Genomic DNA, 21,514 nt, shown 5'->3' with positions numbered 1-21,514 from the left:
GACATCTGGGGCCAGGGATGGCTTTTGGAAGTAGGTGCCGCCCAGGGTCAGGGTGGAGGGTCATCCAGAGGAACCACTGTGGTCCCCCGTGGGCGAGAGCTGCCCTGAGAGGGGAGGCCAGGGGAAGAGCAGGACCTCTGCCCTGTGATGGGGGCCCTGGGGGGACCGGCTGGCCGAGGTGCTGGTCCTTGCTTCAAGGAGCTGCATGTGTGCGATGCCTGGAAATGGTACCAAATGGCCAGGAGAGGAGTTGGCTCCGAACCCTGCAGAGGCCTGGGTCACTGTTGGGCTGGTGGCAGCGCGGTGCTGGCCACACAGCCCGGCCCCTGTGGGCAATGAGTAGTCAGAACTGGATTGGTGAGGCGGGCCAGCAGGTGAGGGTGGCGGGCACACCTGGGAAGCCCGCGCGGCAGGACGTGCAACGGAGAGGTCCCCGGCAATCCTGGGGGGCAGCAGCTGCGCGTCAAGATGCAACTTGGCATTTGGACTCCTGTCTGGGCAATTTAAGTCCTGAAACCAGACCTCCTCCCGTTATTAGAGATAACCAGAGAGCCCCGACTTTACCCAAGGGCTGCGGGGAACAGCACCAAGGAGCAGGTAGGAGTAGACGGGTGGAGACAACAGGGCTGGTTTTGAAAGTAGCACACGGAGTCCAGCTTGTTCAAGGCTGAAGAAGTAACAGCTTTAGGATCACAGGGTCCTGTACCACTAGACTCAATTAGGAAAGACCTGCTGAACGCCATCGCCCAAAAGGACTCCAAGGTGACTTGGAAGAGTACTGCTTATTTTCCCAGAGAGGATTTTTTATTTTATTTTATTTTATTTTTTTATTTTTTTAAATTTTTTATTTATTTATGATAGTCACACAGAGAGAGAGAGAGAGAGAGAGGCAGAGACATAGGCAGAGGGAGAAGCAGGCTCCATGCACCGGGAGCCCGACGTGGGATTCGATCCCGGGTCTCCAGGATTGCGCCCTGGGCCAAAGGCAGGAGCCAAACCGCTGCGCCACCCAGGGATCCCGGATTTTTTATTTTTAATCCATCTAACAATACTAGCATTTTTGTGTGAGGAAATTTAACTCTGTAAAAAAATAACTAATTGTGTGTACTTTATTTTACAAATAAAAATGACTTGATAATAATATGAAAGAAAAAAATCAGCAATAATAGAAAAATCACTCAATACTTGCTAAGGAAATTGTATTACTATTTGAACTCCTTTCCCCCTTGCAACAATGCTATTAACTTTGATCCCCATTTTCCGGGTCAAGGAAATGAAGTCTGGAGGCACTGGGTGACTTGCCCAAGGGGAAAGTTTAGCTCACCCCGGGGAATACGCAGTGCAGTGTAAATGTACACACTCTACAGACTATTTACTGACACTGGAAATTGGCCCAGAAGCGTCACCGGCGTGAAGGTATGGCAGGTGTAAGAGGGAAGGTCAGTGGTCTGGCCTCTGAGGTTTAAGGACAGTGTGCGAGCTCAGAGAAGCCTGGCTGGCTACAGGGGTCGTTGCAGGCAAGTGGCACAGATCGTGAGGCCACAGGGAGCAGGTGGGAGTGCGTGCAGCTTCTGGACTCAGGAGCAAGGCCGAGCTGCAGACATCCTTAGGGGTGGGTGCAGGGGGACAGCACAAACATGCTTCCAGCCAGAGAGCTGTGCCCCCCACGCCTGCGGGCGGAGGTGTTCCCTGTTCTGTATCCTCATCTACCCTGCCTGCTGAGCACTGTTTTGTACCATCTGGAAGTGACTTTCACCTGTGTTACAGTGTGGCTGTGGAGAGCATGAGTGTGAGGAATGGGCTCTTCTGGTTATCATAGCACAGGACGCCAGGGGGCCCAGGCTGAGGCGGGGAGGGCTCCCCAGCATACCCCAGTAATGGAGACATGCCTCTGTGTGGGGAAAGCAGCTATCTGCATGGCCAGGGGCATTTATTTTAAAATTCAATTGGCCAACATATAGCATAATACCCAGTTCTGATCCCATCATGTGCCCTCCTTAGTCCCATCACCCAGTTACCCCATCCCCACACCCTCAACTCCTTCTGCAACCCTTGGTATCCCAGAATTAAGAGTCTCTCATGGTTTGTCTTCCTCTCTAATTTTTCTCTACTCAGTTTTCCCCTTTCCCTTATGGTCCCTTTAACTACTTCTTATATTCTGCATATGACTGAGACCATATGATAATTGTCCTCCGATTGACTTACTTCACTCAGCATCATACCGTCCAGTTCCATCCACGTAGATATAAATGGTGAGTATTTGTCCTTTCTGATGGCTGAGTAATATTCCATTGTATATATAGACCACGTCTTCTTTATCCATTCATCTGTCAATGGATATCTTGGCTCCTTCCACAGTTTGGCTCTTGTGGACATCGCTGCTGTGAACATTAGGCACAATTCTAAAGACCAATCCTGTTCCTGGAAATGGTGAATCTGACCAACCTCAGAGAGGTAGTGGCAGTTGGGAAACCATCTGGATCATGTTACCTACTGTGTTCTTGCTGTGAGCACCACAGAAAGTGTAGCTGTGTGTATGTGGGAACATTTCCAGAAGTTTCCGTAACTTAAAAAAGTAAAAGTGCATGAAACAGAAAAATATTGTGACCAATCAAGGGAACCACTCTTAAGGATGAGCACTGTAGCCTGAATTTTTTTTTTTTCTTTTCGGGAAAAGATTTTTACCCTGTGGAACACCAAAAAGTTATCACATAATTGCCACCCTCCACATTTTGTTCTTCTCAAGTACATGATTTATTGAAATCAGTGTGAGGCCTGTTTTAAATATAAATTGTTTTCAAAACCAAGCTTGTAATATATCCTGAATATCATGTAGAGAGCCACGTAGATTAAACATCACTTCATTTTCAGCAAAATGGAGATCTAAGTTTGTTATTTCCTCCACTATGTTTGCTTTTGATTTCCATATCTGCTTGGTATATATAAATGGCGAAACATTCGTAAGATTTATGGGAGGTGAATCTTGTTAAAAATAAAATGCAGGTAGCCATAAAGTCTGGAAATATTGACAGTATTTTTCTAATAGATTGAACCCCTTTGACTCTTCTAGGGTGAAGGTACAAGTTTATGTGAGAGAAATTGCACCCACAAATCATCAGAGGCTTCATAGGATAGATGTGCATGCCTTGATAGGTGGGAATGTTGTTTTAACACACATTAGTTCTTTGAAATTGTACACAGTTTAGTGAACTATGAATTGCTAGTGAGGGACAACACATTCACATGTCATAGGGAGAAGCTGTTATGGATGTCTGTCTACGTTTGCAGGCTGCATGGCCACCCTAAATGACTTACTCAAAGATTGAATAATAATCACTGTGTTAAAACTGATTAAGGGTCAACTAGTCAAGGAAATACTGCTCTTTGTAAAGCATTTCCTGTATGAAAATTTTCCTAATTGGCCTCATTTTGTTCTGCATTAGTTGCATTAAAAAAAATACTATCCAATACTGTAAGACACCTGAGACCATATTGTATCATTTTGTGATTCAACGACATAAGGGAGTAAGGTAGAAAAATAGTTATGTTTGTCAACTCTGGCAAATAGAAGGGTATTTCTTGTTGAAATAAATAGGCCAAAGAGCCTTCATGTAAGCTCTGCTTCTCTTAATGAAGACTGGCACTGTCGTTCCCATGGATAATCTGAGAGACTTAACCAGGGACACATGCTTGGCAGCTGTCATTAAAATAGATTTTAACAGGGCAAGAAAAATCAGTTGCTTATGAGCAACAAGAAACACATATACACTGTCATGAAAATGCACCCTTTGGAAAGTGTTAGGAATATAATGTGGGCATTTTGATGGCTAATGTACACTTGATGTGTACATTAACATACATTTTGATTATTAATGTACACTTTCTTCAATTCAGGTATTAAGATGTTCCTTCTACTAATTAGGTCATGTGTATATCTCGTAGATGAAATGATATATTTTGTAAGATTTCTAACTATTTGAAACAATGTGTCCTTTCTTTTTAGCCCTATAATGAGTATAAAATGGAGCCTGATTGCCTGAGACTTGCAAAATGTTTATTTTTAGAAAATTATTTTAAATAATCCTAAATAGGATCTCGGTGTAAACTATGTTAGCAGAACATTAGGACTTTGTCACATCTGGAAATATGTATAAAATACCATTTGAGGGCATTGTCACATCTTAAGGAAAAAAAATAAAAAGTATGATTTTATCATACTTTATCAGAGGATAAAATGGAAATATTTGTAGGTGTCTGACTCATTTGTAAAAATCCTCACATAACTGTTAGCCTGTTTCATTTAAAAATAAGCAAAACTCATAAACCTGACACAGCTATTATGCACAACATAACATGCCAAGGCCCAGCCCCCTGGGAGGTGAGAGTCCAGATGCCTTTTTGCTGGTTTATTTTATTCCAACCTTTTGCTGCCAACCTTTACCATGTTTCCAAAGTAAGGAAGTCAGGCATCTTGAATTCAGATCTTGTCTCCAGTGAAATAAAAAATGTGACACAGATATCCTTTGACTAGACATAAGTAAAACTGGGCAAATAAGATATTTTTTCTCATTGGGAGTTGGCAGCATTTTGCTTGTGGTTTCGTTTTTGTAAACTGTGGTCAGAGCTTAAGCAATGAAAACCTGCAGAGGGGAGAGTTTGCAGACCTACAGGTGGAACCTGTGATTCTTTTGTTCGGAGGCAATGACCTAACGAAGAGATAAACCTCCTTGAGCATTTCCCTCAAGTGGAGAGCCCCGTGTGGGAAAGTGCTGACAGTGTCCGAGAGGTTCTCAGGTGGGCACAGCCCTGACGCTCCTTCTGCGCTGCCAGTTTGCTAAGCGGTTCCAGATCCATGATGAAGGACCTGTCACTGAGTGGCTGCTCGGCTCCTAAAGAATGCCTGTGAGGTCTCTGGGCAAGCTCCGTGCAGGACCTCTCAGAGAGGAGACTCTGTATGGGATTTCCCAGGGTTCATGTCTGTGGGTGGTCTCCCAGTGTGGGGTCCCTGGATGGGAGGTCTTTCTGTGGGTCTCTGTGGGAGGTCTCTATGTGGGTCTCTGTGTGGTCTCTGTGGGTCTCAGTCAGAGGTCTCTGGGTCTCTAAGCAAGCTTATCACCTCGAGCCGAAGGGACCCTTCCCCCCTGCAGGCCTCAGTGCCTCCGGGTGCCAGGCCCTTGGTGTGGGAGGTGCGGTGGCTTCTCTTTACCTAGGCCCCTTCTCTTGCACCTAGGCTGCTGATCCCGGCAGCGGGAGAGGGGTGGGGACCCTGGGGTGACAGCCCCACGGCCCGTCCCATTGTCTTCCCTCCTCTGGGCCTGCGGGTGGCAGGGGGGGCTCCCGGAGGCCCCCGGGGCTTTGGTCACCACCCCACCTGTGGCCACATGGTGCGGCCTGTCCCCACCTCCCTGGCACCTGCCCCTGCTCCACTTCCCGGGAGGGGCGCCCCAGGGAGCAGGGGACTGACTGGTCAGGATGGCCTCTGCGCTCCCCACCCGCTCACACCTCAGAGCCGGGGGTGTCCTCGCCCTGTGCTGCCCCAGGGGATGAGGGGGTGCTGCCACTGAGTTGCGAGGGCCCCCGGCGTCAGCGGGGACAGGAGAGTCCCCTGCAGAGCCACCCTCTACCCCCGTCAGGCCCGGGGGGCATGGTTCCCCCACTCTGCACTCAGGGCCAGCCTCGCCTGCAGACCCCATGCCCCCCTCTGACACGGGGAACTGTCTGCCACCCACCTGGAGCCCAGGGAGGGGGGGACAGGAGAGGGGGCTTCTGTCTCTGCAAACCCTCCCTACGGCCCAGGAGTTTGGGGTAGCGGCACCGCAGGACAGGATGGGCCCAGCTGGATCCTGGGGTGGGGGCCTTCCAGGCCTTGTTCCTCTTTTGTGTGTGGTCATAAGGACGGTGCTATGGAAACGGAAGGGGCATGAGGGGGCATGGGGAGCAGGCCGTGGGTTCACCCCCTCCAGGGCCCCATCCCTTCTGGAAGCCAAAGCAGGCACTGGGGAGAGCAGACTCCATCCCTCTCTTCCCCAGCAGGGCCCACACAGAGGGCAGCACCTCTCATGAGAAAAAAAAAACCATATATTTTGGGAAGCAATACAAATCGTGGTTCAAAGAAGCCATTAGCCCATGGAGGATGTGCTAACATGAGAAAAATAAGTTTTTCTCTGTACCGTATGCACAGTCCTACCAGGAAAGGCATGAAAGGCACACACTGACTGGCCAGACGAGACGTATCTTTGGAAGAGGCAGTGCCTTGGGCAGTGGGGGTGGGGAGGGTGGCCTGAGGCTCCTGGTACCATGGGCCTGTGCTGGCACGCTCTGCCTGGGCACCCTGCCACCCTGGACGGGAAGGCCCACCTGTTGTCCCTGCCTAGGATCCACTCGGCCCTGTTGGGACAGCTGTGGCCCTTGGGGATGGCTTGCTGATTGGAGGCCGTCTCTCTCATCACTCTCCTCTGCTCTTGGTAGGAAAGAACCCTGTGGTAGCAGACGTTGGGACCTGCTGCAGCCTGCTGATCCCTTTTGTAGCAGTTGCACTCCGGGGCCCGCAGTCCCTGGTGAGGCACCATTTTCTCCTCCAGGATCTGTCCCACGGCTGTCACGAGCACCTGAGCCTCAGCAGGCCCCCTGCCCACAGCCGACCTGCCTGATGCTCGGTTCTGGGCAGATGTTGACGAAGGCTTGCCTTTTGGGCCGGAATCTTTCTGTCCTTTGCCTTTACCGGGAAAAATCCACTGCAGAAAGTGCCTCACCTTTCTTCTGAATTGGCTTTCTGGAGGAACCTCCTCCTTCTTCAGCAAGACGGGACAGAACTTGCTTCTTGAGGGCTCTGGGGATGCCTTGTCCAGGGAACGATGGTTCATCTCACAGATTTGGAAGACCTTTAGTTCTTCTACCTCTTCCTCATGCTCTCCTGCGTTGGGCCTCCTGTAGTACTCTCTCTCTTGAGCGGGGATAGACAACTTGCTCTGGCTCCTAGAGGGGGCCTGCAGGACCAGGGTCTCTGGCTGCCACTGGCTGTCCTGCCCACTCGATACGAGGCCAAGCAGCATCTGGGAAGTTGATGCGTCTTCACTGGACAAACTCTGGAAGTCAGACAGAGATCCCTGAGAAGCCAACATGTCTGCAGCAAGGAACATATTGGACTGACATTCTTGAAGAAGACTGTTGGTGGCACAATCTTGAAGAATCACCCCAGTTTCACAGTCTTCAAGAAGCACATTGGAGACGGGGGCTTGAGGCTGGTTCTCTGACTCTGCCAATCTCTGGACTGCAGACTCTCTAAGCTGTTCATCAAGGCATGGCTCTTCTGGGTCTTGGGCAACCAACTTTACAGATGCTGAGGGGCCATTACTGCCCCCAGAAGACCCCGATCTTCTCAGATCCACATGGATGGTTTGGTCATTAGGAAGCACACTGGGTTCTAAGGTGTCACCCCAAGCAGGGGCCTCCTCACTCTCTGCTGCCTCCCTGGACTCTTTGGCACTCAAAGACTGGGACTCTAAGTTGAGCTCTAGCACTGTTACGTTGCAGCAGGAGTCTCGTGAGGTCCAACCCCCCGTCTCCCTCCTTGGCTCACTGGTGGCCGTTGCTGGACTTGGACTTGACTCCAAGCTGCTATACTCAAAAGCCCCCAAGACAGTTTCACTGTGCCAGATTCTGCCCACAAAGCTGTATGTGAGGGTCTGAGAAGGTGGTCTGGCCTCCTGTCCAGCCACAGGGGCCTCTGGGGGCCCATGGCCCTCACCAAGTGAGATCCCTTCCAGGGTCTGTGGGATCTCCTCACATGTAGGCTGAGGGGCAGGGAGGGGGGTCTCTGAGGGGGGAACTGCTTCTTTTGTTATTTCCTTCTCCCCTCGATGGGGCTGAGGAGGTTTGCCCAAGAACTTGGCTTTTGAGCAGGCCTTAGATATGCTGGTGGCTGGGTGGGGAGTGGAGGACCAGGGAAAGATTGAGCCTTTTTTCAACTTAAAGAGATTTATGGGCTTGAGAACCTTGAGGGGTAGGCTCCATCTGTGCTTTACCCGGAACCTTATAATATGTGCTTCTAGCATCCGTTGAGTGTACGGGCTGAGGATGGAAAAATCGTGGGAAGTGGTCATGCAGGGTTTCCAACCCTTGGAAGTTGCTGGCTTTCCAGTTTTCCTGTGGATGCTTGGCTTGCCGGGAAGATCTGAGGCATGGTTGACAGCAAGCCTAGAGCGATGAACATCCACAGGGATCTGCCCCTCTCTGATCTGCCCCAACTTCCTGCCCAAATGGGTTCTCAGGATCTTTTCTGGATGCTTCTTGTCCTGGCTGCTTGTCGAGCGCTTCATCATATCTGGGTCTGACTCCTCAGAACCTTTTCCTGGCTCCTTCCACGGAGAAGTTGATGAGCCCCTGCATAGATCTTTCTGAATCTTCCGCACACTAGACCTTGTATCCTTGCCCAGCTTTTTTCCTGGCATGGTCCTTGCTGGGTTCCTGGACCCGGTCTTCTGCACAGCCTGGCAGCTTCGGTCTCTGGATGCAGAGGGCCACATGGGTCTGCGCTGACTGTGTGCCTGTGTCACCTTCAGGGCCTCGTCTTGAGGTTGGATCAGCTTCACAGACAGCTGGATTTTGTGGGGCAGGCCACTCTGGTGCCTCATGAACCTCTTCCAAAGGTGCCACTCCAGTTGCTCCCGGAGCTCAGGGCTGATCAAATCCTCGGGAAGAACAGAGGTGGACTCATGGGCCTCAGGGTCCTGGTCATCTTGCAGAAAGTTGGGAGAGACTTGGTTAAAGACTTCCTGAGATCTTTTTACCACAGCAGGTAATGTCCTGTCCCTTTCTAATTGCTTCTTTAAAAAGTGACATTCCAGGTTTTGAATTGCAGTTGAGATGAAAGATGGTGTATTCTTCTCGGATGCAGGGCAAGGTATCCCCATCTTGGGTGGAGAAGGAGGCAATTCGATTGGAACAGAGGGTGCAAAGTGGGCCTGGGGCTGGGGCAGAGCCAGAGGCAGGGGCGGGGACTGGGACAAGATTGGGGTCAAGGGTTGGGGCTGGACCATAGCGTCAGGTAAGGACTGGGCTGGTGAAAGATGTGAAGCTACGTTGGCCTGCATTGGGAGGGGCAAGGTCTGAGAGAGTTCATTGAATATGACAGACGGGAGCTCCAGTGGGGAACCAGCCATGCTGACAGTGGCCACCAGGGACTCACTGTGCAGAAAGGGGAGACCCCAGAAGAGCTGGCTGCATTTCTGCTGTAGATTGTCTCCCGAAGTCCCGTGATATGGAGGCTCTTCAGGACTGAGCAGCCGTTCTTGTATGCCTCTCATGCTCCAGAAGGATTGGCAACCCAGGGTGTCCTGCTTGTCACCTGGGGACTTGCACCTACTCCCCAAAGAGTTTAGGTGGTCATCTGACCCTTCCTTCTTCCAAATCTTCAGTTCTATTCTCTTAGTGATTAGTATCTCCAGAAGCTTCTGGATATCGGGGTTGATGAAAGAGGGGATATTAGCCTCTACCTGTCTGTTGGTGGAGTCTCCCCAGAGCAAGACCTCTGGTGGCTGGTGGGACAGAGGCTCTTGCTGGGACTCTAAGTGTGTTGAAGTGGAGAAGCTCCAGGCTTTGGCAGTTGCCTGCCAGCAGGACAGGGCTGAAATAGGACAGCTTGAGTAGCCTAGGCCTGAGATGACTGGAACAGGAGAAGCTAACCAAGGAGTGCGTGGAGATGAACTCTGTGGGATGGTGCCCAGTGGGGGTGCCATTGAGTCACACAGAGGGAGAGTCAGAGTAGAGTCTGGCCATGCTGGGGCAGAGGAGTCTGTCAGAGCGGGAGTACAGGCCTCTGAAGAAGGGAGACTTGGCAGGGAAGGAGAAAGAGCAAGTGACTGGTGTGAAAAGCCATCCAGGGGAAGGAAAGGCTCTGGTGGCCAAGAAGCACTCAGGGAGAAGTGTGAAAGAAGAGAAATTGAGGAGGTCGTTGGGCTTGGTGACAGAGTGGAGGCCAGAGGTAGAGGGCATCCAGTCAGAGGAGCGGGGGAAGGTGATGGGACCAAGATGGGAGCAGCATCTTCCCCAGGCTCGCTGCATGGCTGGTGGGCTCCAGCAGACGCTGCTTTGGACACCTCCTCAGGGGCTTCTTGATATAGGAGCTGATGAAAGGCCTCCTGGTCAGGGAACCTCCCCAGGTGGCTGCAGGAGGCAGGGGGCACCAGCTACAGCCAGGAGCAGACGTGGCCAGGAGGGTGGGTCCCACGGCCCTTCGCACCCCCACACCCACTTCACAGTGCTCCTGCAGTTCCTCACCCCAGGGCTTTAGCCACACTCTGTCTCCATGGCTCCCCTTTGCCCTCTCCCCCACCCCCAGGACAGCCCTAGTGTCCCTGCAGTGCTGGGCTCACACCATAGACTCTGGGAGGAGGACCCAGCAGAGAAGGGATAAAGATTCTTTACCTTTGGAGAAGGGAAATCAGTTCCCGAACCTCCTCCAGTTCTTGCAGGCAATCTCTGCAAGCTTGAAACAGGAGACTGGGTCATAGACGTGAAGGCAGGGGCCCAAGGGAGGAGGCTGGGTACAGTGTCCCTTTAGGGGAGACCTTTGTGGTTTAGACTCGGGAGTCCCAAACTTCAGTGTCCAGGGCCACATGCCACACAGTGACATCAAGGCTCATGATGGGGATCGCCTTGTCCTATACAGAGTACATCCCCATTCATGACCTTGTTGGGGGAGACAGGACTGGGTCACCTCACAGAGGACTCTGAGCAAAGTTGGACAACTTGTCCACAGTTGGAGCTAGAGGTTGACCAGGCCCTGCAGCCCCTGCTGGGCAACACCATGTCTGGCCCCTTGGGGCTTCGTTCTGGCCCAGAATCGAGGAAGCGTCAGGGTTCTGCTCTGCTTCCCAGGAGCCCCCACCAGGGCTCTGTTTCCCAAGGAACAGACTCGGGCCCCAGGATCCTGGAGACGGTGGGGCTGGGCCCTCGGAGCAGGAGGGATGGTGTACCTGGGGTGCGCAGGGCTCGGGGGCAGAGGCTCACCTTTCAGAGTCTTCAGAGTCTGGGCTTTCTTCTGGCTCCTGCTGCTCCTTCTCTGAGGCTCCACTCGATGCTGAGATGAGAGAACATGGGGAGACTGGGACCCCCTCCCTGCCCTCTGGAGCGAGCTGCAGATGCTCAGTGCTCATGAACAATGTGACTTCCTACATTTAACTAAGAGGGGAGGGGGCATGGGTTTCTTTCTTTTACTCATTTTCAAAGTAGATAAATACGTTTTCAGTTTTTCTTCTTTGAAGAATGTACAGAAGGATTTTCTACGTGAGAAATTCCTCTGTCACTGATCCTCTGCTCAAGAAACACACACATTCTCAGACCTGCAGCATCTGCGTTTCTTCAGGTAAGACCCTGCTCCCCGAGGTCAGAGCCCCACTCCAGCTGCTTCCTGGGGCCTCCTGAGCCCAGCGCTGCCCTTGATCAGCCCCGACAGAGCAACATTCACCTGAGACACCTGCCCCAGGAAGGTGGCTGGTGAATGGGTTCTCAGGGGCCTGATCTGTGCTACAGATGGAGCCCTCAGCCATCCCGTCCTCGGCCACTGGTGGTGTGTGTTGAGGATGTTGTCCTGGGGCCCTCCACCACACCTGCACTCCTGGCCTGAGATCATCAGGTAGAGATCCTCGTGCCCCTCTAACCTCTTCCTGGTCTGGCCTGTCCCTGGACAGATGGTGTTCTGCTCTCTTCCTGGCAATGCATGTGCTGCTCTTTCCTACCTCAGGAGTCTCTCCAGTGATTCAGAAAAGTAGAAATACTAATAGAAAAGTGGATGGGATCATGCTCTACTGGGTCTGGGCTAAGGGTTCCTTACCTTCCTGCTGTTTCTGTGTTTCTCGTGTGGTGGTAAGGATGCATCATTCCGGAAGTAGGAGAATAACAGGAAGAAGAGTCCTAGTCCACACAGGAAGGTGAAGATGATATTAATTGCCCATGAAGTGGGACCGGAGCTCAGCCAACTAGCAATAATGTATTTCTGAGGGAAGAGGTAATTCTCCATCTCTTTTTTCTGAAATGCATTAGTGCCAGGTTGCACGGCTGCCTGCAGGCCACTAAACCCTGGGAGTGGACTTGGGGACAAGAGCCCCAGGCCCACATCACAGAGCTGTGGTCTGGTCACAAAGGGCTCCTGAGGGCAGTGAGGGGACAGAAGTAGTAGGACTGCAGCCCCTCCCTGCCACCTGGCTCTGCAGCTTCATCTCTCCACACTCCCTGGCCTGCCACTCCTCTTCTCTCCCCTTTGTCCATTTGCTCTTTGTCCCTCCCGGAACTCAAGTAATACCTGCTTCCCTTGAGATCTCTACTTGGGCTCCATCAATTTCATAGCTTCTAAAAATCTGGAGTCGTCCCTGAATTTTGGTTAATTCCCAGGAACTTTTGCTCTTTGGGTGCTATCTGTCTGCATCTCCAACGTCCCCACATACTATGTTTTTGCCTTGCATCACACCCTTAGCTGTGTGAGTTTTGGAAACATTTTAAAATGTTTTATTTCAATTCTCACTATCTTCAGCTAGAGGGACTTAGAAAATGAATAGTTACTCAAAATTTACAAAGCTAAATAAGTATAAAGCAGATTGAAATAGTTAAATCTTCAAAGTACTTTTTTTTTGTAAGTTTCTAGCATTTTTGCTTCTGAGATCAGTAGAGAGTGAATGGCAGAAACACTCTTAGAACATTCTCTGTAGACACACATACACACACTCACACACATTCTTTAACAAATCTGGCATTTTCAAATCTAAGAATCAAGTTATTCTTTTGTTTTACTGTTTTATTTTTCAATTCCAAGGTTTCCCTTAGTAATTCTTGTAAGTTTGTATACCTTGAATATCTTCATTTTGCCTTCATTTTTGAAGGACAGATTTACTAGATACGGAATTTTGGGTTGACAATTTTTTAAAAAGATTCATTTATTTATCTTAGAGAGAGAACAAGTGGAGGGGGAAGAGCAGAGGGTGAGGGAGAAGCAGACCCCTCTCTGAGCAGAGAGCCAGACGTGAGGCTCGATCCCAGGACCCTGAGATCACGACCTGAGCTGAAACCAAGAGTCTGATACTGAACCGACAGGGCCACATAGGTGCCTCAACAATTTTTTTTTCTTTCAACTTGTTGACTATTGTCATTTCAAGGCCATCCCTCATTGGTTCTGATGGGAAGTCAGTGGTTATTCTAACTGTGGTCCTCTGGAGTATGAAGAGAAGTTCTTGTCTTGCTTCAAAATTTCCACTTTGTTTTTCCACTGTGTTGTTTACATCACTGTTTGTGACGTATTTAAGAGCACATCTGCTTCTTTTTATTTTATTGTAGGTAAACACTGAATCCATCAAATTCAGTGAGTTTTCAGCCATTATTTCTACAAATATTTTGTCTCCCTCCTCCTTTCTCCTTTCTTTCTGAGAGCACTCCCTTAAGTAGATAAGAATATCCAAATGATTCTGCATTTCTCACAGGTTTGCAGCAAAACACTACCCGAGACCCTGAATTTCTCAACATTCACGTTAGTATCTAGAAAGCAGCTTAGGTTCTGAGAATGTCTTTGATACGGAGTGTTTTGCTGGCATCGCTGAAAGCTGCCTGTGTGACGATGTGCTCGTGCACATCTATTCTGACTATAGTGGGGCTGTGAGTTAGGGCCATTGCTTTGGAAAACGCTTTATCATGACCTGGTACAGGCTGAAGAGAGTGGGCCTTTGACAGAGCGATTCCAAGGCTAGAGCTGGAGAAACTCCCCCATTTTACAAAAGCAAAAAATGGGGAACAACCCAGTCTAATCGAGTGGGAAGTCCGTGCTCTGCAATATGCCAGAGTATCATGCTCAAGTCAAAGGACATGAACTATAGCTAAACATTGTAAAAGCAAGTTATGTAGACACACTACTGAGGAAGAAATAAAACACAAGCGACTTGCAGAAAATTTATGCAGGATGATTCCATTTGTTCTAGTTTCACAACTATACGATACAAAATAACGTGTTATTTAGCAATGCATTTACTTTAGTAAAATTATAAAGAAAATACTGAGAGTGATGAACAGGATTGAGGAATGGGGTGGGGAGGGAAGTACAGACACCTCCAAAGATGTGGACAATACCGCAATTCTTAGGTTGGGATGTCTATGGGTTTTCTTTTCATTATCCCTTACATCTTCTATAATAATTTATAAATGTTAACATAACTTTTAAATGTCAAGACACTTCATGGTAATGTAAACAACCCCACTGGAAATAAAACTGAACATAGCAAAAATAAAATGCCCGACAGCCTCATAGGAAGGGAGCAGAAAAAACGATTATAGGGATGCTTTGTGCTCTAGAGCAGTCTTTGTTCTCAACACCTTGAAGACCCCAGCATGACTTTGAGTGTTGAAGCCGTGCATTGCCCATTTCCCCACTGCCCTGTTTACAATAAGCTGGATTCAAATAAGATCACCTTCTGATAGTTTCCAAACCTGAAATAGTAAAACGCAGATCTGTGACTCTTAGTGGATGGCACTTGCTTCCTCTTGGCTAGAGATTTTCAGCAGTAAATGAAGGTATTGAGCTGTGGCTGTCACCCTGGCTGTGCTCTGATTATGCCAGGCAGCGGGACCTGGATCTGGCTGGCACACCATCCAGGCTCTTGGAGCAAGGTGACCGTGACTTGAAAAAAAACAGATCAGACCAGACCTCCCGCTTGTGGTGAGCTTTTATTAAAGCAAAGAGGAGGAGGTGCGAACATATCTGAATTTAGGCCAGGGACTCTGAGGCGAACAAGCCCTGAGCTTGCCAGGTGACCCACAGAAAAGTACTTCTCATAAATAAAACATGGGGAAAAGTAAAAATGTGAGATATATAGCTGCCTTTGAAGAAATTTAGATATGCTTTTCATGTTTGGAGCATTTTTCTTGTTTATTTATAAATACTGATCTTAATATTTATGTATAATACGTATCTTTTTAGAAGAAAAACACCATTTCTACATATTTACGCTGGGTAGACATTGAGCTGTGCCTTTTTGGAGCTGGCATGATGTCCTTCATGACAACACTGATGCTCACGGAGACGGACTGCATCCCTGATTCCCTCTTCCTTGGCGCTTCATCTGATACATCATAAGTTCTGTGCCGATGGAACACTTGGTGTACCATCTTACTTTTTCTGTGATGAACGCCAGGATTTGATAAATGCTTTACCTGGGAGTGCTCATTCAATAGCGCAGGTTATAACATTCAGTTCTTTAGTGCCCTGTGTGTCATCTATTCAAATCCACGTGGGTAAATTGAGGGCCTGCCCAAGCTCTGGGCCCACATTATAGGATATTCCCTGAAAGAGACAAGAACATCCAGATAATTCTGCATTTCTCCCAGGCTTGCAGTGAAATGCTGTCCAAGAAACTAAATTTCTTAATACTCATGTTAGTACCTCATGTTAGAAAGTAGTTCAAGTTCCAACATAAACATTTTTGTGAATAAAGCCAGCTCAATGAGACCTGCAGGATCTTTTATTGTCCTTTTCACAATACGGAGGATGCTTTTGCCGCATATAATCTATATCCTTTCAATTTGCCGCTTTGCCTCACTACCTAAGACCTCTATCAACAGAGCAAAGTGCACACTCTGGAGGATATGGTAATGTGTTTTCAGTCTTCAGATTCGCTAAACTAAAACATGATGCTGGAAAAAGAGCAGGATAACAGGTGCTCTCATTTATGCTGGTGAGGTGTGAGTGGTTGTCATCTACTCCAGAATATTCCAAGAAGAGATCTTGAATTTTAAAAATAGGCTTGTGTGTATGTTTTTAGAACACTGAAAAAGTGTGGAGCCCAGAAAAGCAATCCTCAACAAGACGAAAAGACAATCTATCAATGGGTCCCAGGAAGGCCAATCAAATGACTCTCAGGATCAAAAGAAGATATGTGACAAAAGGTCAACGATTTGGGTTATTTTAGTCTTTAAGCAACAAAGTAAAGAAGTGACCATCCCTCTCTATATATATTGGGAGATTTTTATGAAAATGGCACTAATTGGCTTCTTGCATCCTCAGAAGCCCAAGGAAGTTGAAGTGGGCCTGAAGGAGGTTTTACTAAGACATTGGAACATACTAAATATCAAGTTTGATAAGACCTGTTCTATTAAATCAAAGAACTTAAAGATTCTGATTCTGACTTTTGAGAGAAAGGGAACAATGCATGGATCTTCCTTGACAGTGAGATATTTACTTGTATTTTGGGGGCCTGGGCTCTGATGCTTCCAGTATGATGTTTATGCTCCATTTCAGCAAGTTTCCTTTAAAATGCATCTCTCTGGGCAGACTTGACTCAGAACAGCTCAGCTGGCTCCAGTGATCCCAGCTACAGTCACCAAGCTGACTGGTTGGCCACATGTGTTTCTACCTGTGCAGTTGATTGTATGAGGACGTATGTGAATTTTGTGTGGTCATGTTTTATATGATAATAATGATGTTTGTCCTTTTCTGGAGAACATAGAAGGTGGAGCATGAGTTTTCAGAGGTCTGAAGCAGAAATTGATAAATCAATGCTATTGCTACATTCTCTCTACCCCTTTTTAAAAATGGGCGGTGTGGGGCACCTGGGTGGCTCAGTGAGCATTTGCCTTTGGCTCAGGTTGTGATCCCGGATCCTGGGATTGAGTCCCACTTCTCCTTCTGCCCATGTCTCTGCCTCTTTCTCTCTCTCTCTGTGTCTTTCATGAATAAATGAATTTTAAAAATCTTAAAAAAATAAAATGGCTCAATGTGATCCAGAAAGGGACTGAGACTAATTCCTAACCCTATTTAAATTAAAAAAATTATTTTGAGGGATGCCTGGGTGACTCGGTTGGTGAAGCATCTGTCTTCAGCTCAGATCATGATCCTGGGGTTCTGGGATCGAGCCCCTGGTTGGGCTTCCCACTCAGCCAGGAGTCTGCTTCTCCTTCTCCCTCTGCCCCCCCTCCCTGCTCTCTCTCACTCATTCTCTCTCTCTCTCTCTCTCAAATAAATAAAATCTTAAAAAAATTATTCTGAGCAAACCCTGTGCTTCTCTGAAACTCCTAGAAGTTCATGCAACTTTATTCAACAGTAGACACCCATGGACCACTCCTAGGTGTCCCACTGGTGCTAAGAGCCGACCATCCCTTCAAGTGGTACATAACATCAGAAATGCAAAATAATATTTAAACTCTTCAAAGAAAGCTCTTTTGGATTATTGCTTTAATAAAAATGTACAATTTACTTAACCATTCTGAGCCCTGGCCATCTCCCTAAACAGACAAGGGAAGGTCAGCTGTAGTCAGTGATTTTGTCCCCTTAGCTGTGTCCATAAGTAGACAACACCCCACAGACACCATCATGGTCACAGCCAGATTGACATCCAGCCCTGATGCCAAGAAATCCTGCAGCACCAGACATTGCCTCAGCAACACATTCTGATGCTGGGTTGATTGCTCCTGCCCGTTTTCATATTCATGCTCTACGTAAAGGCATTCATTATATACCCGTGCCATAAATATTCAGAAGAAATCCAATGAGTGGGTAAGAGAAGATGTCCTTGAAAATACTTTCCAAGGGAACACTTTTTAAAGGGGACAGATTCCCCCCCCCCCTTTTTGGCATGTATAGGAGGATGGGTTGTTCTCTACTTTCTTCATTATCATTTTGAAAATTCAGATGTCATGATGACTCACTGGCATTTCATTTTGCTTAATTGTGCAGCCTTTCTTATCATTCTTTTTTTTTCCTTAAAGATTTATTTATTCGAAGGAGTGAGAGAGAGCAAGAAAGCACGAGCAAGGTGGGGGCAGAGGGAGAGAGAGGATCTCCAACAGACTCCCTGCTTAGCTCAGAGCCTGACTCCAGGCTCGATCTCATGACCCTGAGATCCTGACCTGAGCTGAAATCAAGAGTCAGGCACTTAACCGACTGAGCCACCCAGGTGCCCCATCATTGTTTCTTTTACGAGTCAGCCAGCCATGAGTATATACACTTATTTCTTCGTTGTGCATCTCCACCCTGCTCAATCTGACCCACTCATTACCCTGATAAGGGTGGTAATCAGAGCTCCCAATCCATCCCATGAACAGCTGAACCTGGAGCCACGTGCCCTGTACCTGGTGGGAATTCCAGCGTGAGTTGCCTTGCTTCTGAGCTTCTTGACCAGGCTCATCTCTGTGAGATAATACCATGCTAGCTTGGGGATGAGAGTCATTCTTAATAATCACCATTTTGGTTGACACTGCTATTCTTTATGCTCTGGCTTACGCTAAGTGTGTGATGGATAGTCTATCAACAATTCCCCAAGGGAAAGAAAACCACCAGATGAGCTCTTTAGCTGGTAGCTCTGTGCAGGAGAATCAAATCCAGACTGGCTTGCTCAGAGTTTGGAGAAAACTGACAACCTGGTTCCACCGCCTCCAGGAGAAGCAAATCACATTCTCATATTTTGTTGATGTATGATTACATATCCCTTCTTAGATGCAGTAGTATATGTTTTTTACTTGATTAATTTTATTCTTTATTATCACTTTTCATACTTTTTCATGTAGTTACTGGATTTTCACTTTGCTTTTTTTCCCCCTAGGTTTTAGTTTATAGCCTAGTCCTTTTCTATACTTTCTTTAAAGGTGCATTATTGTGAATTTACTAGAGACTTTTGTTAGAGATTTTATAATTAACAACCAAGGCACATGCCAATAATTTTGAATAAATATGATGCCCACCTTCCATACTTTATTCATTCTTTTTTTTTCTTAATTATAAATGTTAAGTACTTTCTGTGTTGGGGTTCTAAGATGTGTGTGTGTATGTGTGTGTGTGTGTGTTGAGAGAGAAAGAGAGAGATAGAGACAGAGATGGACACAGAAAGAGATTTATTTTAAAACATTAACTCATTGTGAAAGCTGGCAGGTTTGAATTCTGCAGGTTGGTGGCAGGGAAGACCTGATGTGGCAGCTTGAGTCTAAACTCTGGAGGCAGAATCCCTTCCTCTCTGGAGGATCTTAGTCTTTTCTCTTAAGGCCTTCAACTGATTAGTTGAGGCTCATCCACATTACAGAGAGCAATCTGCTTTTCTCAAAGTTTACTAATTTAAATGAAAATCACATATAAAAATATTTTCACAGCAACATCCAGAGAGGTATTTGGTCAACTATCTGGGTACTCTGGCCCACACAAGTTGTCACATATAAGTAACCATCACAATGAACCCCTGTTGATTTAGCACCCATACATCTCTTTGAGTCATGCTTAATCTCCAAATGAAGACACTAACAAGGTTATACTTCTGTCTAACGTGATACAATTATCCCACGTACAACTTAAAATGCACTAATACATTCTTTAGTGGAGGATACAAAGTCCTTGGAGATGTCCCCTCTTCTCCCTATAACTTCAATAGGATGGTGTAAAATCCATATATCTATGTTCTCTGATAAGGGACTGAAAGGAGGAAGAAAACAAAGATACAGATAGACTCACACAGAAATATTCATAACAAAATAAGGAAGAAATACTCATAAGAATTAGAGTCCCGGAATACCTGGGTGGCTCTGTCGGTTAAGCATCCGACTCTTGGTTTTGGCCCAGGTCTCGATCTCAGGGTTGTGAGATCGAGCCCCTGGTTGGGCTTCATGCTCAGTAGGGGGGTCTGCTTGAGATTCTCTCTCTCCTTCTTCTCTGCCCCTCCCCCTGCATGCACTCTCTCTTTAAATAAATAAAATCTTGAAAAAAAAAAGAATTAGAGTTCTTATGTCTGTAACTGGTCACAAGGTCAAGACTGGTCTTAGAACTACTACTGCTGCTCATTTTGTATTATGTTTGCTCTCAGCAAGCACCTCAGCCAGTCATAGTTTTTTATCTGGTGGTGACCCAATCCTTTATTCCTGTCCATTGTCTGGACAATTAATAGTCCTGACTGGATTGGATTGGTGTAGTTTTTCACTGACTTTAATTACAGTGCTTAGTGGTACTGAGAGATGCCTCTGGAATCTCCAGTACTGCACACATACCCTTCTTTTCCTCCACGGTGGATTAACAGTCTCATTTTTCTGTGTAGTCAGGATCATTAAACACCTTAAGTCTCATCCTTTATGTGTTTTTTTCAAAGGCCTGAGGAGCCCAAGGTGGCCGAGAAGCAGTCTTAACTGTTTAATGGAATCATGGTCATGTCTCCTGGCGGTAGCATTCTATTTGAGCTACAGCCTCAAGATCCACAGATCATGAGGTCACAGAAACAAGAAGCAAAGATTTCCTAGTGACATCACTAGAGTAATACAGATGCCACTCTCATTTCTAGCTCTATCTTTCTTGACCCATGAATCCTGACTGTGGGAGAAACAGCATCATATATTGATGCATTATTTAGAGCATACCCAGTCCAGGAGAACCTTGCCCTGGGACTAGTTTGCTGCAAGTTATTGCCATCCAGCCAGCACTGTAACTGAGTCTTCAAAAAGTCATTTCACTGTTCTAGCAAGCCAGTTGCTTCAGGATGGTGGAAAACATGGTAAGACCATGAATTCCACCATCAAGGACCCATTGTTGCACTTCCTCGTATATGAAATACATTCCTTGCTCAGGAGCAATGCAGTATAGGATACCATGCCAATGGGTTAGGCATTCCATAAGACCAAGGACAGTAGACTTAGCAGAAGCACAATTTGCAGGGAAGGCAAATACATATCTAGAGCAAGTGCCGATTACAGGAAGAACAAAACAAACATTTCCTCTTCCATGATGAACGTAACATGGTCCAGTGTAATCAACCTGCCACCAGGTAGTTGGCTGATCACCCTGGGGAATGGTGCCATATTGGACTCTGCCACCATCAGATTGGGCATGCAGCAGTGGTTCATAGCCTCATTGGACCTGGTAAGTGGAAATAAGTGTTGCTGAGCCCATACGTAATCTCTTCCACTGTGGCCACTTTGTTCATGAGCCCTTTGAACAATGACGAGGGCGGTTGGAGAAAAAGGAAATAGTAGCCATGGAACAAGTCATCCTATGGACTCTATTAAAAGCTTTTGTGCTGTCACCCTTTGCTGAGCATTGACATGAGATATAAATATATTCACATTTTGTAGCCACTCAGAGAAGTCCATCCATAGACCTTTTCCCCAATTTTCCATCACCAATTTTCCAGTCATGCTCAAGTCTTTGACCATCCAGCCAAACCATTGGCTGCAGCCCCTGAATTGATATAAAATTGCAGCTGTCTACTTGTAGCTCATACCTACATATATGCCAGAACTACCTATGATCCAGGTACAACTCTTCTCTTCTTCTGTCAACTGATTATAAGTAACTCTCTATGAGGAGGCCATAGATGCATAATGGAAGAGGAGGCAGAGTGCCAGGAGTGGGGACCATGAACATTTGGGCAACATCTTTGTGTAACTTACCCACCCAGGTCTGCCTGGGCCCAACCATGTATATGTCAGTCCCATTGGATGATGGAATGCTGTTTTAAATGTTCACTTTGTGACATCATGGGTCGAGTGACATCCACCCACTTGATGGGTGGGT

General features: G+C 47.2%; 1 protein-coding gene and 1 long non-coding RNA gene across 2 annotated transcripts; both read right to left on the bottom strand.

Moving 5' to 3' along the window:
- Positions 1-60: 60 nt before the first annotated feature.
- On the bottom strand, positions 61-21,468 carry LOC102153005 (putative spermatogenesis-associated protein 31C2). The gene is made up of 7 exons (XM_038525511.1): positions 21,391-21,468; positions 11,834-11,913; positions 11,011-11,080; positions 10,426-10,486; positions 6,358-10,164; positions 565-667; positions 61-510 (listed from the first exon to the last, which is right to left on the bottom strand). Exons 1-7 carry the CDS (start codon positions 21,416-21,418, stop codon positions 61-63), a joined length of 4,599 nt encoding a protein of 1,532 aa, XP_038381439.1. The 5' UTR covers positions 21,419-21,468.
- On the bottom strand, positions 14,887-20,193 carry LOC119875979. Its single transcript, XR_005354302.1, has 2 exons — positions 19,999-20,193; positions 14,887-15,319 (listed from the first exon to the last, which is right to left on the bottom strand). It is a non-coding gene; the product is annotated as an uncharacterized LOC119875979 (long non-coding RNA).
- Positions 21,469-21,514: the final 46 nt, after the last annotated feature.

This window comes from Canis lupus, chromosome 1, assembly GCF_011100685.1.
Source record: "Canis lupus familiaris isolate Mischka breed German Shepherd chromosome 1, alternate assembly UU_Cfam_GSD_1.0, whole genome shotgun sequence".
Lineage (NCBI taxonomy): Eukaryota > Metazoa > Chordata > Mammalia > Carnivora > Canidae > Canis > Canis lupus.
This window is presented reverse-complemented; position numbering and strand designations above follow the sequence as displayed.

What these genes read in the sequence shown, in the direction of transcription:
- LOC102153005 (XM_038525511.1), bottom strand. Translation starts at nt 21,418, where the DNA reads ATGGTTGGGCCCAGGCAGACCTGGGTGG. An exon ending in AACACAGAAACAGCAGGAAG is followed by an intron (nt 11,081 to 11,833) that starts GTAAGGAACCCT and finishes CTCTCATCTCAG; the next exon opens with CATCGAGTGGAGCCTCAGAG. An exon ending in CTGTTCCCCGCAGCCCTTGG is followed by an intron (nt 511 to 564) that starts GTAAAGTCGGGG and finishes GTCTGGTTTCAG; the next exon opens with GACTTAAATTGCCCAGACAG.